Source organism: Macrobrachium rosenbergii, chromosome 7 (genome assembly GCF_040412425.1).
Source record: "Macrobrachium rosenbergii isolate ZJJX-2024 chromosome 7, ASM4041242v1, whole genome shotgun sequence".
NCBI lineage: Eukaryota > Metazoa > Arthropoda > Malacostraca > Decapoda > Palaemonidae > Macrobrachium > Macrobrachium rosenbergii.
In genome coordinates, this window is record NC_089747.1 from 14497501 (window position 1) to 14510000 (window position 12500).

The following is a 12500-nucleotide window of genomic DNA, read 5'->3' on the forward strand; positions in this document are numbered from 1 at the left end:
ATATATGTACATACATATGAATCCTATTGCTCTGCTTATGCAAAGAAAGAAAATTACTTTAACAAACTGCTTTGCAGTATTTTTTTCATCGTAGCATTTTCATCTACAGCAGGCACATATATCTATATGGAACAGGACATGAAGGTCATTAACTTGCTATGTAACATTCCAATAAACAAGCTATCCAAGATGGCTGCATACTTGCTATGTAACATCAAAATCAATAGAGTATACAAGAAGGCTATTAACTTGTTACGCACTAATCCAGTCAATTAAATATCCCTGTGAAAAATATGAAAAACCATCCCAGAAAGATCAATATAAAGAAAAAATCACATAAATAGGGGATCAATAACTCAAAGTTAATAAATATATAAATATAAGTAATTGAGATTATAAACAAGTAGGAGGACTCCCCAAGTCTGCAGTACCTAGCAGTCGACAAGATGAATCAGAATGTCCACACCACGCATCTCATACACATTTTAACATCTTAGAACTGAGACAAGCGCCCGTGCTGGCAAAAAGACAGATTAATCTAAAATCAGCCAGCCATTCTGCAGTAATGGAAATGGAAGGCTGGGCACTGTGACATCGTGGCGCCTCAACAGGACGTGGATGATGAAGCTCTGCAAAACGAACAGCTACCAATAATTCAAAATGTATCTACAGGTATTAAAAGATTTGGCACCAATTCTCTATTGAAATATGTTATAAAAGATGGCCTTATATTGTCGGGGAAAAGGGAACGTCACCACGCAAGAGCCCGAAAAATCAAGATCCCAGACGGTTCCAAACATCTAAACAAGCAAACGCTTCGGCAGTGACTTGTAGTTGGCAGTGTTAATACCATCTTCTCCTTCTACAGAGGAAGCTTTACGAACGACATGCAGTTTTCTGACAGCATCAGATGGCATTTTTTATAACCCGGCAGAAAAGAAAACTTACAGCTAAATTTACACTTATTGTCAAAACATTCCGAATCAGCGAGTTCAGTACTACCTATACACAGTAAGTCACTGAGTGGGAGATCAGTACGTGATTATTTAATTCAGTACTGCTTTGAGTTCAGCCCAATACCCACTAGAACAAATCAGTTTGAATTTTTATTAACACTTGCTGCTTCCTCACTTCGCACTAGAGATGAGCGAATAACTGGACCAAGAATTACATTTTCTTCACAGCGTACCATGTCGGCTGTAAATACTAAACGCAGCATTAGGGCCCAAACGCTGTCCTGTGGAACACCAGACATGACGGATGTAGGCTAACTGAAAGCACTATCAACTACGAAATTTAATGTCTGTTGTCTGTCACTCAAAAATAATTAAGGGTGGGATACAAAACGTATCCTCCAACACCTCAATTGTAAGTTTATATATATGAGGTGTGTGGTTAACCAAGGCGAAGCCAGCACTAAAGACAATTTGGAAAAACCTCAACTCACATTCATTGTCAAGATCTCCTTGGATATAACTAGTTAGAACTAAAAGAGGAATACAAGTACCTACTGTTTCCTGTAAACATAAGGGCTGTCAGTGAGGAAAGTTCAGATTCAAGATGCTGTGCTTACATGGCTAAAAATTCAGTTTTTCAGCCATCTTGTCTTGGATGGCAATCAACATTGAATACCATTTGTAGTGTCCGCTCATCTGGTAAACTTCTAACTTAAAGGGGAAAACAACAAATGCACCATATTAAGGAGGCACCACAGAAATCTTAACAATAGTGGGAAATAACCATCAAGAAATTCACCGCCCCACCTGTCAACATCAACTAAGATTTTTTTTTTCCTGCTTTATGTTTCTTAAAGGGGAAAAAACTGGTGGTAATAAAAACTAAACAACTAAGATTTTTTTCCTGCTTTACGTTTCTTAAAGGGAAAAAAACTGGATTTTTTTCTCCTGTTTACGTTTCAAAGGAAAAAAACTGGTGGTAAGCCGTGGCCCTGTGGGACAATCATCCGGAAAAAGAGCCTGAACTGAACTGTCAAGCATCCAAGGCCCTATGAAGCAGTTACAAAGGGAGGGCTAGCAGAAGTACTATTAACAGTCCTATCTTTCATTTTTGCCTGTTTGGCATCACAAGCATTCAACAAGCCTACTCCGCACTAAGATGAGACTCGGCTGTCATCCGGCATCCTTTCTTAGGTTTACTTGCTTGTCAGCATTCATCTTGTATCTATTTTTCTCCAGAATTATGTGTTCTGTTTTTTTATTTCATGCCATGTAGTATGTATTCTGCAATTTCTTAACAGCAGAAGCATTTGCCAACAGGTAGTTGATAACGTTTACAACGATTCTTCATAAGCAGTTCCTATTGCACTTCATAGGCACTGGCAAATGTTATGATGCTGCTGTCTTAGAAAAACAATTACCAACAAAGGACATTATTATGGTCCACCAAAGAGGAGACTAGGTTAAACCTGTTCACTTGGCTTTCGAACCGTCATCATAATTTCCACCAACAAATCCGTCAATGTCGCCTCCACTTGCCTCTCAAGGCAACTTTCGACGCAGTTATGGAAATTCAAATGAGAGCGATTGCGTCGCCTCACGCTGAACTTGGCCTGTTTATCTAGGACTGACTGATGTATCCGTATTATCTGGCGTTAGACGAATTTGGTCACTGAAGCAGCCAATCATCAACGAATGACCTTCTGCGTGAAACGTCAAATTTTATAGTTTTCGAGTCAGAATTCATTTCAGACATCTTCAGAACAGCAACGTCACCTTCTGTTGCAATAAAATGAATAGGAAATAAAATATTAACTCGTCTATAATCATGAAGACTGACCAAACGTCTAAAGTTGGCTTCTTCCACAAACGATCTTTTTTCATCATTATGTTATGAGAACGTTAGACATAATCTTGCCGTCCAACATCGGTATGAGGGGTCACAAAGGGAGTTATGGGAAAAAATATCTTTAGATATAACAAAGAGTTTGTGGAAAAAACGACGAGGAAAATTCTAATAATGTAAAGTTACTGTGGGATGAAATAAAAAATAATATAAAAAATGCTTAAATGAAATAACCGTGTTGTAAATCAAACAAATTGTTATAAGAAATCAATAAATCAACATTTTTGTAAGATATTTCTCTTCATTGAACACACACACGTACAGTCCATGGCTAGTGATAGTAAATATCAGTTTTTACTAAATCTATAACAATACAATGTTAATATTTACAATATAGTGTAAAATAACTATTATCATGATAAACATCAGTAAATAACCGACTTTTCCGAAAAAAAAATCCAACGGCCCAGATGCTATGAAAGCTTGATATCGTTATTTAACTTTCTGGAATCATTCCAGTTTCGGGAACGATTAATTTTTAACCCGTGCCAAGAATTCCTTATTTTTTCTCCGACATCGGAATGGGGATAGTTCCTGGAAAAGAATTCGGAGCAACAACAAGAAAAGTCGATACATCACGTGATGGGAGCTACTGGCGGGGAGAGCGGCGGACCCTCCTTTGTTCGTGGTGGTGGTAGGAGGGGGAGGGGAAGGGAGGAGGTATGGATTTGAGGGGGGGAAGACGGCAGACGGTAGAGTACCGCCACCTGTCTCCACCGTAGCCGGAGGGGAACTGGGGCGCACTATGGGAGACTGGAGTATGGGGGAGCGAGAGTGACAGAGGGGGGTTGGGGGGGAGATATTCTAACTCCGTATAAACACCGACAGCAACAAGCCACAGACATTCTTTGTAATTCCGAGAACTACCAAGAACGTTTCGTATTCCCGCGAAAGTCCTGTTTGTGTAAAGCAACAAAGAAAAAAATAAAACGATTCCTCGTAAATGCTATCAATTTTCGATGAAATTCCCGATCTTTTCTCCAGTGAGGCACTTAACCTACCGCACGTTTATACTATCTGTGAGGCAATGTTTCCAGAGCATCCTTTACTGCGCCATTCGCAAAACTTCCTGTTATATATGTCTTTCTCCTTTCTTCTCTGTTTAATAAGCCTATGTTTACCATGACAAACCATAAAATGAGAGTAAGTGGAACAATTTGCAAGCTCAGACTGCAGTGTTCTATGTTAATGGAATGTTTGAACAAAGAAAACGAAGGGGGAAACGTGTGTACACATGGAAGAAAGACAAGCAGGTTCATGAAAACAAACGCACAAAGGCTACGCTTTGTGTGTGTGTGTGTGTGTGTGTGTGTGTGTGTGTGTGTGTGTGTGTGGTTGAGAGGGAGGAGTGGCGCAGACCATGAAATTACTTCTTAAGAAAGAATGACAGATTAAACATTTCTAAAAACTCAACTAATCGCGAACAACTAGAGCAGGGTTGACTATATCTCAAGCTTTACGGTCGACGACAAAGACAATGGAGTCATATTTTCAGCATAAAAACAGCCACATAAAAAGTCATATTATTTCCAGCATGGGACTAATCAGATGCAAAAGTCACATTTTCATTACGGCAATACAGTAGTCATAATATAAAAAAAAAAAGTTATTTTCAGCTCAAAAATAAAATCACAAAGTCAAAATGTTGGCAAGAAAATAGTTAAGAGGGGAAAGTGATATTTTCGACAAGATAATAAATTCTCAGGGATAGTCATGAAATTCACAGAATGAAAGTCACACTAGTAAGTTATTTACCCAACAAAAATTAAACAACGAAACCTTTCTTTTAAATATTCCTGATTATTTTCCTTCTGTCCAAAAGATCAAATAAGGACATAAATAATAAAGATAAGATAATAAGCACACACCTGAATATACTGTACATGTAAAAAGTACACCAATTACAAAGAACAAGCAAGACATTTTTAAAAAATTATCAGTATTGTTTCTTGGAACAATCCTCACGCCCCACACTTCACCCATCCCAACACCCCCCACCCCTCTCTCTCTCTCTCTCAATTCAAACAATCATTTATTTCCCATATTTTTTACGGAATCACGTACGTACAAGAATGTAGGAAGGACTGAAACGTAGTTTACCGACTGAGTGGAAAGGTTAATTTAAAAGAGGGCGGAATATAGCGGATTGCGTCTGGTACTGATGGACGAAACAATTAAGCTGATTATCCCAGGAGCTTGCTGCTACCAGTATCAAGTATCACATTACTGTTGTTAGAAAAGGCCCTTATGCTCGTTTTCAAACTTTTGAGGCTTTTCGAAAAATAACTTATTCTTTACGTAAAATTTGCTGCTAATTTGAATTTAATTACAATTATCGATGTGGCATTTATTGCCTGGGCTTTTTCTCCTAGATTCAAACATAAGATAGATAAAGAAAGAAAAGAGAAAGAATATATACATATATATATGTGTGGTGTGTGTATGTGTCTTTTTAACTGCAATCTAACATTGATCTATGAAGTTTTCAGCACCCATACAAACACTATAACCACTACAACACTATATTTCCACTGCCAATACTTCCATCCGGATCACTGATCAATGTGGCCAGTTGTAAGTCAGTACTTTCATGGAATATGCAGGTGTGGAATCACGACGTTAGACGAACCAGAATCTTTGGTTTCGTAGTGTTAATAATACATTTTTATGGGCCCTTTAAATTTCACACACACATACACATATATATACATACACATACATATATACATACATACATACATATATATGAGTGTGCGTGTTTGCATGTATGTACATAAGGAGAAATATGGAAAATTCTTATATAACCAATATCATCCTTGAATCTGAGATTTAGTCATTACTCAAAAATAAATTTAGCACAAAAATTACAGCATCATCAGCGAAGAAATTACTAGTCATTTATACGTTTTGCAATCCCACCCTTTTCAACATTAATTTTTTCCTGCAGACAAATCCTAAGATCCATTTGGTCTGCATTGTCCCTCTTGCAATTTAGGAAAAACTTCTCTCCCACCTCTTGCAAGACACAGAATAATGAATATGTAAACATACGAAGGAAGACAGGAGCCATATATATATAAAAGATACAAGCCAAAACCATGACGCTATAAGACCAGTTCTGCACTGACAGGCAGCACCATTCTGTCATGCGCCTGCCTTAGCTCTGCGATCAGAAGGATGAAACCAAAGAATCCTGACAGGGATTACGATACACTATCCATTACCATCTCTCTCTATCCCTCTGTCTCACTTTCACACGCGAACATATATATTAAAACGCTTCAAGTTGTAATATGCATTCCTCAGCGATATAATAAGACAGTTACTTAAACTCTGTGATAATAAGTCAAGATTCTGAAATTCGATGCAGTTAAGATTATCTCTCTCTCTCTCTCTCTCTCTCTCTCTCTCTCTCTCTCTCTCTCTCTCTCTCTCTCTCTCTCTCTTTCAAGGACCAATGTTTGCAATAACTTTTCCCAAGCGTAGGGCTTATCAGAAGCTTACGGCTATTTTACTGAAGTGTGATTTGCAAAGAAAGCAAAGTTCTTGAAAGAAGCAACATTAAGGAAAGGGTTTAGGGTTCCCAAATTTACCTGGCTGGTAAGTCATACCATAATTTCAACTTATACATACATTTTCAAATGTAAAAGCTGACGGAGCAAACAACCAAACTCCATCTTCCATCCTGGGCCCATGATGAGAGAGAGAGAGAGAGAGAGAGAGAGAGAGAGAGAGAGAGAGAGAGAGAGAGAGAGAGAGAGACACAACATGAAAAACTGTTAACAAGAGAATTCCATAACTCGAGAGTAACTGGAAACAACAGTCCCCGAATCTGGTATCAGGAACACTGCCAATTCCGACAGACTAATTATTCTGAGAGATGGGGAGGGGCCTGACCTGTGAAATGAGGCAGCCAAATAGGAAGCGGAACTATCTTATGGGATCAAGGGATCAGTAGCCGAAATACCTACATGAGAAAGACAGAGAGAGAGAGAGAGAGAGAGAGAGAGAGAGAGAGAGAGAGAGAGAGAGAATATCTATGAAGAAATACACATACAGATTACAGCAGTTTGATACAGCTTACTGATACCGGACAATAATGATAAAAAATTTCCTTCCACTTAATCTCATTGAAAAGGCAGACAAAAAAGACAAAGCATCCACGATACGAAAACAATATTCCAATATTAATAACTGGGAGGAAGACAAGACCCTACAAACAATCATTATATAATCAGATTCAGCATTTCGAAGTCTGCATTTTCTATAACCTGGACGCCAAAAATACCAAGAGAAGCAAGGAGTTCAAATACACTCTCGTACAAAAATTCTAGAAGAAGAATTGGAAGATAAGATAAGATAAGGGGGAAGGGCAGAAGCTGTATCTGGGGGCACTGAATCTGAATAACTTACAGATTCTCTGTTTACTTTAGATACCATAAATCTGTTGTTCCCAAGCTATCGAGAACTTCTCTCCCTTTATCTGTTACCTCTCGTCATGCATGATTACCTGGATGGGGTACCCCAAACATTTTAGTCAAATTCACTGCTTCTAAGACACAGTTTCTTTATATTATCTCGTCTCCTTTCTCATTATTATTATTATTATTATTATTATTATTATTATTATTCAGAAGATGAAACCTATTCATGTGTAACAAGCCCACAGGGGCCACTGACTTGGAATTCAAGCTTCCAAAGAATATGGTGTTCATTGGGAAGAAGTAAGAGAAGGTTAAAAAAAAAGATAAATTAATAAATAGATTAAAACGTATTAAAATACGTGGAGAATAGTACTAGGGTAGTAATAAGTTGCATCTTTGCTTGAACTTCTGAAGTTGCTATTGCACGCCATCCTCAGGGAGGCTGTTCCACAGTCCAACGGTGTGAGGAATAAAGCACCTCTGGAACACAGAATGCTTTCCATTTTTTGGATGTAAATAAGGAATCCCTCGCGTCTAGCAATGTCTTAAGTTTTGGGATTGTTTCAAACTTGTCTTGGAGAGATCATTGGTATATATGCTTCTATACCATAGTAAATATTATTTAAATACTGAAAGTTCTATTCTTCATCCCCATTTTCGAAATACTGTGTTGAACTTAAATGCCCTAATACTTCTGTGTGTGGAGGAGGGGGGGGGGAGGAGGCTTCACCTTGTCTCCTAACCCAGTGAAACTGACCCTAAGGTAATCTGTTTGACCAAGACCGACTTTAGCCTCAATACCTTGATCCTCTCCACGGCAAGGAGGCTTATTCATGCTTCTCTTTCTACAGGTGCTATTTCAGTCAATGTTTAGGTCCAATGGGAGAGCTTTCGTCCCATCAATCAGCCTCGTAACACCAGTCGGATTCCCTCTGCCTACACTTACTCTCTGGAAATCAGTAACCCTGGGGATTGCCCCATTTTGTGAATTTTTTTCTTTTTAACCAACATCCTTAGGAATTTTCTTCCTACTTCTGTTTCTCTTGTCTTATTATCTCCCTTCCCTTCTAAGGAAAGTCTGTCGCATCTTCCGCTCTTCTTTTCTTTCCTCTTTGTTTACTTTTTTCTGTCTTCACCATGCATAAGCTACTGAAAGACATTTGGCCTTCCAACATGGACCTTCAAACTTACACACACACACACATATATATATACACATATATATATATATATTAATATATATATACATATATATGAGAGAGATACACACATATATAGAGAATATATATATACATATGTGTGGAGAGAGAGAGAGAGAGAGAGAGAGAGAGAGAGAGAGAGAGAGAGAGAGATACTGCTCAGTAATAATGATGTGCAGCATAAACCAGAAACTCACACAATTTAATCGCTCCACTCACTTTGATATTGACGCTTATAAAGTTCTTAACCTCCTTGGTATTTATCAAGATCGATGACATACCAGCTGAGAGCGTAAGCAGCCATGTTTAAAGGCTTTTGTACATTCCAATAATTCTCAATCAGTCTAGTGTCCCTTTATATAAAACACACAAATACACGCACAAAAATATGAATGCTTGCATTTGTGAAACATGCATACGTAGCTGTGTATTGATTCAAATGTTAGAATCTATTACAAATACTTAGAGTAATAGGTGTGTATGTGTCTATATGCATGTGTGTATATACATATGTGTATGTGTGTGGGTGTGTATATATATATATATATATATATATATATATATATATATATATATATATATATATATATATATATATATATATATATATATATAGAGAGAGAGAGAGAGAGAGAGAGAGAGAGAGAGAGAGAGAGAGAGAGAGAGAGAGAGAGAGAGAATGTTACCTTACAAATATTATTATTCCTTAACATTTCATATTCCAAAGGCCAAGTGTTTTATCAAAGTTATCTCACTAGTTAACATGACTGATAACTCATAAACTTTGGACGCCGCTAAGAAACCCCACAAGCATGGACACCTCTACCTCTCTAATGACGATAAGTCAACCTGTGTCACAATTTACTAAAACGTAGGGTACTACGGAAAGATGAATGAATGACTCATACCCTCCAGACCTGACGATATTCACTTCTTTATTTAAAAAAAAAAAATAACCACCACCGGTCTGTGGACCAACATTCCAGGCTACTATACCACTAATCCAGAAATTATTCGCGGAACCGGTGTTACTCATACCAAGTCATAACAAACGTATCTTGATAAAACGTTGCTTCCTCCTCCTCCTCCTCCTCCTTTACCTCCTCCCAGGCTATCACCCACCCCATCCCCAGGTAGATTCCTGGTATCAGAATAGTTGCTAATGATCACCTTGAAACGTGGTTTCATTAGTTTCATTCAGTATGCACCGAGTTTTCAGTTATACCGGTTGAAGCAGTGTACTACTGATTCTATTCTTAAAGGCTAACACGGAAATTAGCAAGGAACAGCGGTAAAAAATTAACCAACAAATATAAGACTTTGCCGCATCTCGCAGTCCCACGCCTGGAATGTTCCAAGAAGTGAGTTTCAAAACCACCGCCAACTCATCGGGATCTGTCCTTCCTTTCGATTGGTCGAAAGTTCAAGTTGTGCTCGTCTCACGATGTGCCAAGTGTGCTGAATATTATTATCACTTTTCGAAATATGTAATTAACGAATACATTTGACAAAAGCCTACACTCATAAAATTTACATCGTATAGATATCATTACAAAACTGTGCTCACACCGCGAAACGAAGAAAAAGATCGATATTATAAGTATCAAAAGTACGAGACTTATGCATATGGCACCTTTGCCAATACTGTTGTCAGTTTCGACCAATCGGAAGCGAAGCGGCCATTCCGTGAAAACAATGATGTCACCGACAGCCAATGAGAAGCTTCGAAAATGACGTTATCCGGTCTATTTTTAGATCATGACACCATCGTATAAGGTCTGCTCTCACTCGCTCTATGACTCATATGAACCACGGACAGCGAAGAGTGTGGATATACAAGCTCTTCTCTCATGTGGTAAATAAGTTTGTGTGCCTCATGCGCTGAGTCCGTCCCATAGTGACTCATAAAAATAGTGTACTCATCACCGCGTGCCAATTGAGACTTTTACAGTGTTTGTTAAAGAGGACAGTCGAGTTCAATGGAGGCAACCATGTACGAGGACGGGTCATACAACACTTACCAGAGGGAAAGCCTCACCCAGATGAAACGGAAACTCACCCTCGATCTCACGAGGCCCTCCAAGAAGCAGAGAGGAACTACTGGCAATTTCAACCCTCTTCTCACGTCCCCAGACCTTAACCAGTTGAAGTTAGCCTCTCCTGAATTGGAGAGACTCATCATTCAACAGAATTCAACCATCCTAGGCAATACAGTCACCACACCATCCCAGTTTTTATTCCCTAAAACTACAACGTTGGAACAAGAGGAATTCGCGAAAGGATTCGAAGATACATTGGAACAGCTACATAATCAGGACGGCATCGCCACCAGCAGCAGTGGGAGTATCGTGGTGACGAGTGTATCCGACGCAAATCCGCCAGTGTCGTCTGCGCCCTTGCAATACACCCAGTTGGACGTTCCCACCCACCACCACCATCCACATCTACAGCAGGTTCCCGTGACGTCGGCAGCGCCAGGCGTGTCTTTGGCAGTGACCAGCGAACACCATGTCCCTTCACAACTGGGGTTACTCCCCCACACATCCATCAAAGAGGAGCCCCAGACCGTGCCCAATGTGAGCGGTTCGCCACCCCTTTCCCCGATTGACATGGAGACGCAGGAGCGCATCAAACTAGAGAGAAAGAGACTACGGAATCGCATCGCCGCCTCCAAATGCCGACGGCGAAAGCTCGAGCGCATCGGACGTCTGGAGGAGAAGGTACGTATCCTGAAAGGGGAGAACGCAGAGTTGCAAGGCGTGGTTAACAAACTGCGCGACCAGGTGTGTTCACTAAAGCAAGAGGTGATGGAACACGTCAATTCGGGCTGCCAGATCCCTTTCGTCACCCACCAGTGAATTACGACATGATCTTTCCTGATGTTTTTCTCGAAGTGTTCAACAAGGAGAGAGGGTAATAGGTGCTACACGAATATCAAGAGCATAATGTTTCCATAGTGCCAGGTTTACCGCGAACCGACTCGCCTCCCGAGAGAGAGAAAATGTGACCAATTCCCCACTGAATATGGCCGAGTCCCTTGCTCCCTCCCTCAGACTCCCCTTTCTCTTCTCTCTCTCTCTCTCTCTCTCTCTCTCCTTAAATGAGGAGCGGGTCGGCCGCGTGTTGGTCTAGCCTAGCCCCCGTGCGAGGCTAGAGAAACGGTGACCGCTTCCAAAACGATAACAGCGACCTCTCAGAAGATGCATTTTGCCCCAAAATGCCTTGCAAGAGGTCCAAGACCGGGTTTCCATGACAAGGGACCGTGGGGGGTCCCGCCTTTTTGCGAGAAGGCAGTCCTGCGAAGGTGTGGCGGTGGAGGGATTCGTTGTAGCGAGGTTATGGGTGTGGGGGCAAGGCACGGAGTAGCTCTAGTCAGTGGTAGCGAGAGTGGGGAAAAAAAATGAGTGAGTGTTGCCCCTTTTACTTTACTATACTGTTATTTTACCACTAACGCCCACAGCAGCTACAAGACCGAGATTATAAGGGAGAAATTCGGTAATTTAAAAAAAAAAAATCAAATAAAAGGCTCGCTGCAACCCATACACCTCGCCCCCAAATCATGTGATATCGTGCCGTGCGTATGCAATTAGGAGAAGAATAAAAGATTAGTTTTTAAAAAAATGTTGTGCTAAATACTTCCATGTAATTATCACATTTCAGTGCTTTTATATATGACGAGACAAAAAGTCTAAGGTTAAAATTATGTTATTGTAAACAACTCGATGGGAATAGCCATCCCGTTGGCGAGAGATTTGTTTAAACTTTTTATCTATTGAATATTGAATTGTTTGTCATGTTTCTTTATGCAGTTTGATGTACGGAGGTCAGTGATATAAACCTATCTAAGTCAGTGCGATTTTTGGAGTACCTTGTGTTGTATAAATATTAATAAATAGTATTACTGTTTTTTGAGAGAATGTATGTATGAATTTTTATATATATATAAATTATGTATATTTTATATGCAAAGATATCTTGATTTATGCAAAAAAAATTGTGCAAAGCAAGAATTTTG

The 12500-nt window shown here is 39.6% G+C and overlaps 2 protein-coding genes across 3 annotated transcripts in view; one reads left to right on the forward strand and one right to left on the reverse strand.

Annotated features, from left to right (window-relative positions):
- The window catches only part of Dus4 (Dihydrouridine synthase 4), a 219280-nt gene that overhangs the window by 112115 nt on the left and 94665 nt on the right, over window positions 1-12500 (reverse strand). The window lies entirely within an intron of this gene.
- LOC136840143 (transcription factor Jun-like) overlaps window positions 10267-12500 on the forward strand; it is a 2270-nt gene continuing 36 nt past the window's right edge. The window contains exon 1 of the mRNA XM_067106569.1: window positions 10267-12500. This exon is cut by the window's right edge and continues 36 nt beyond it. Within this exon, the coding sequence (XP_066962670.1) occupies window positions 10465-11343 (879 nt within the window). The 5' untranslated portion in view covers window positions 10267-10464 and the 3' untranslated portion in view covers window positions 11344-12500.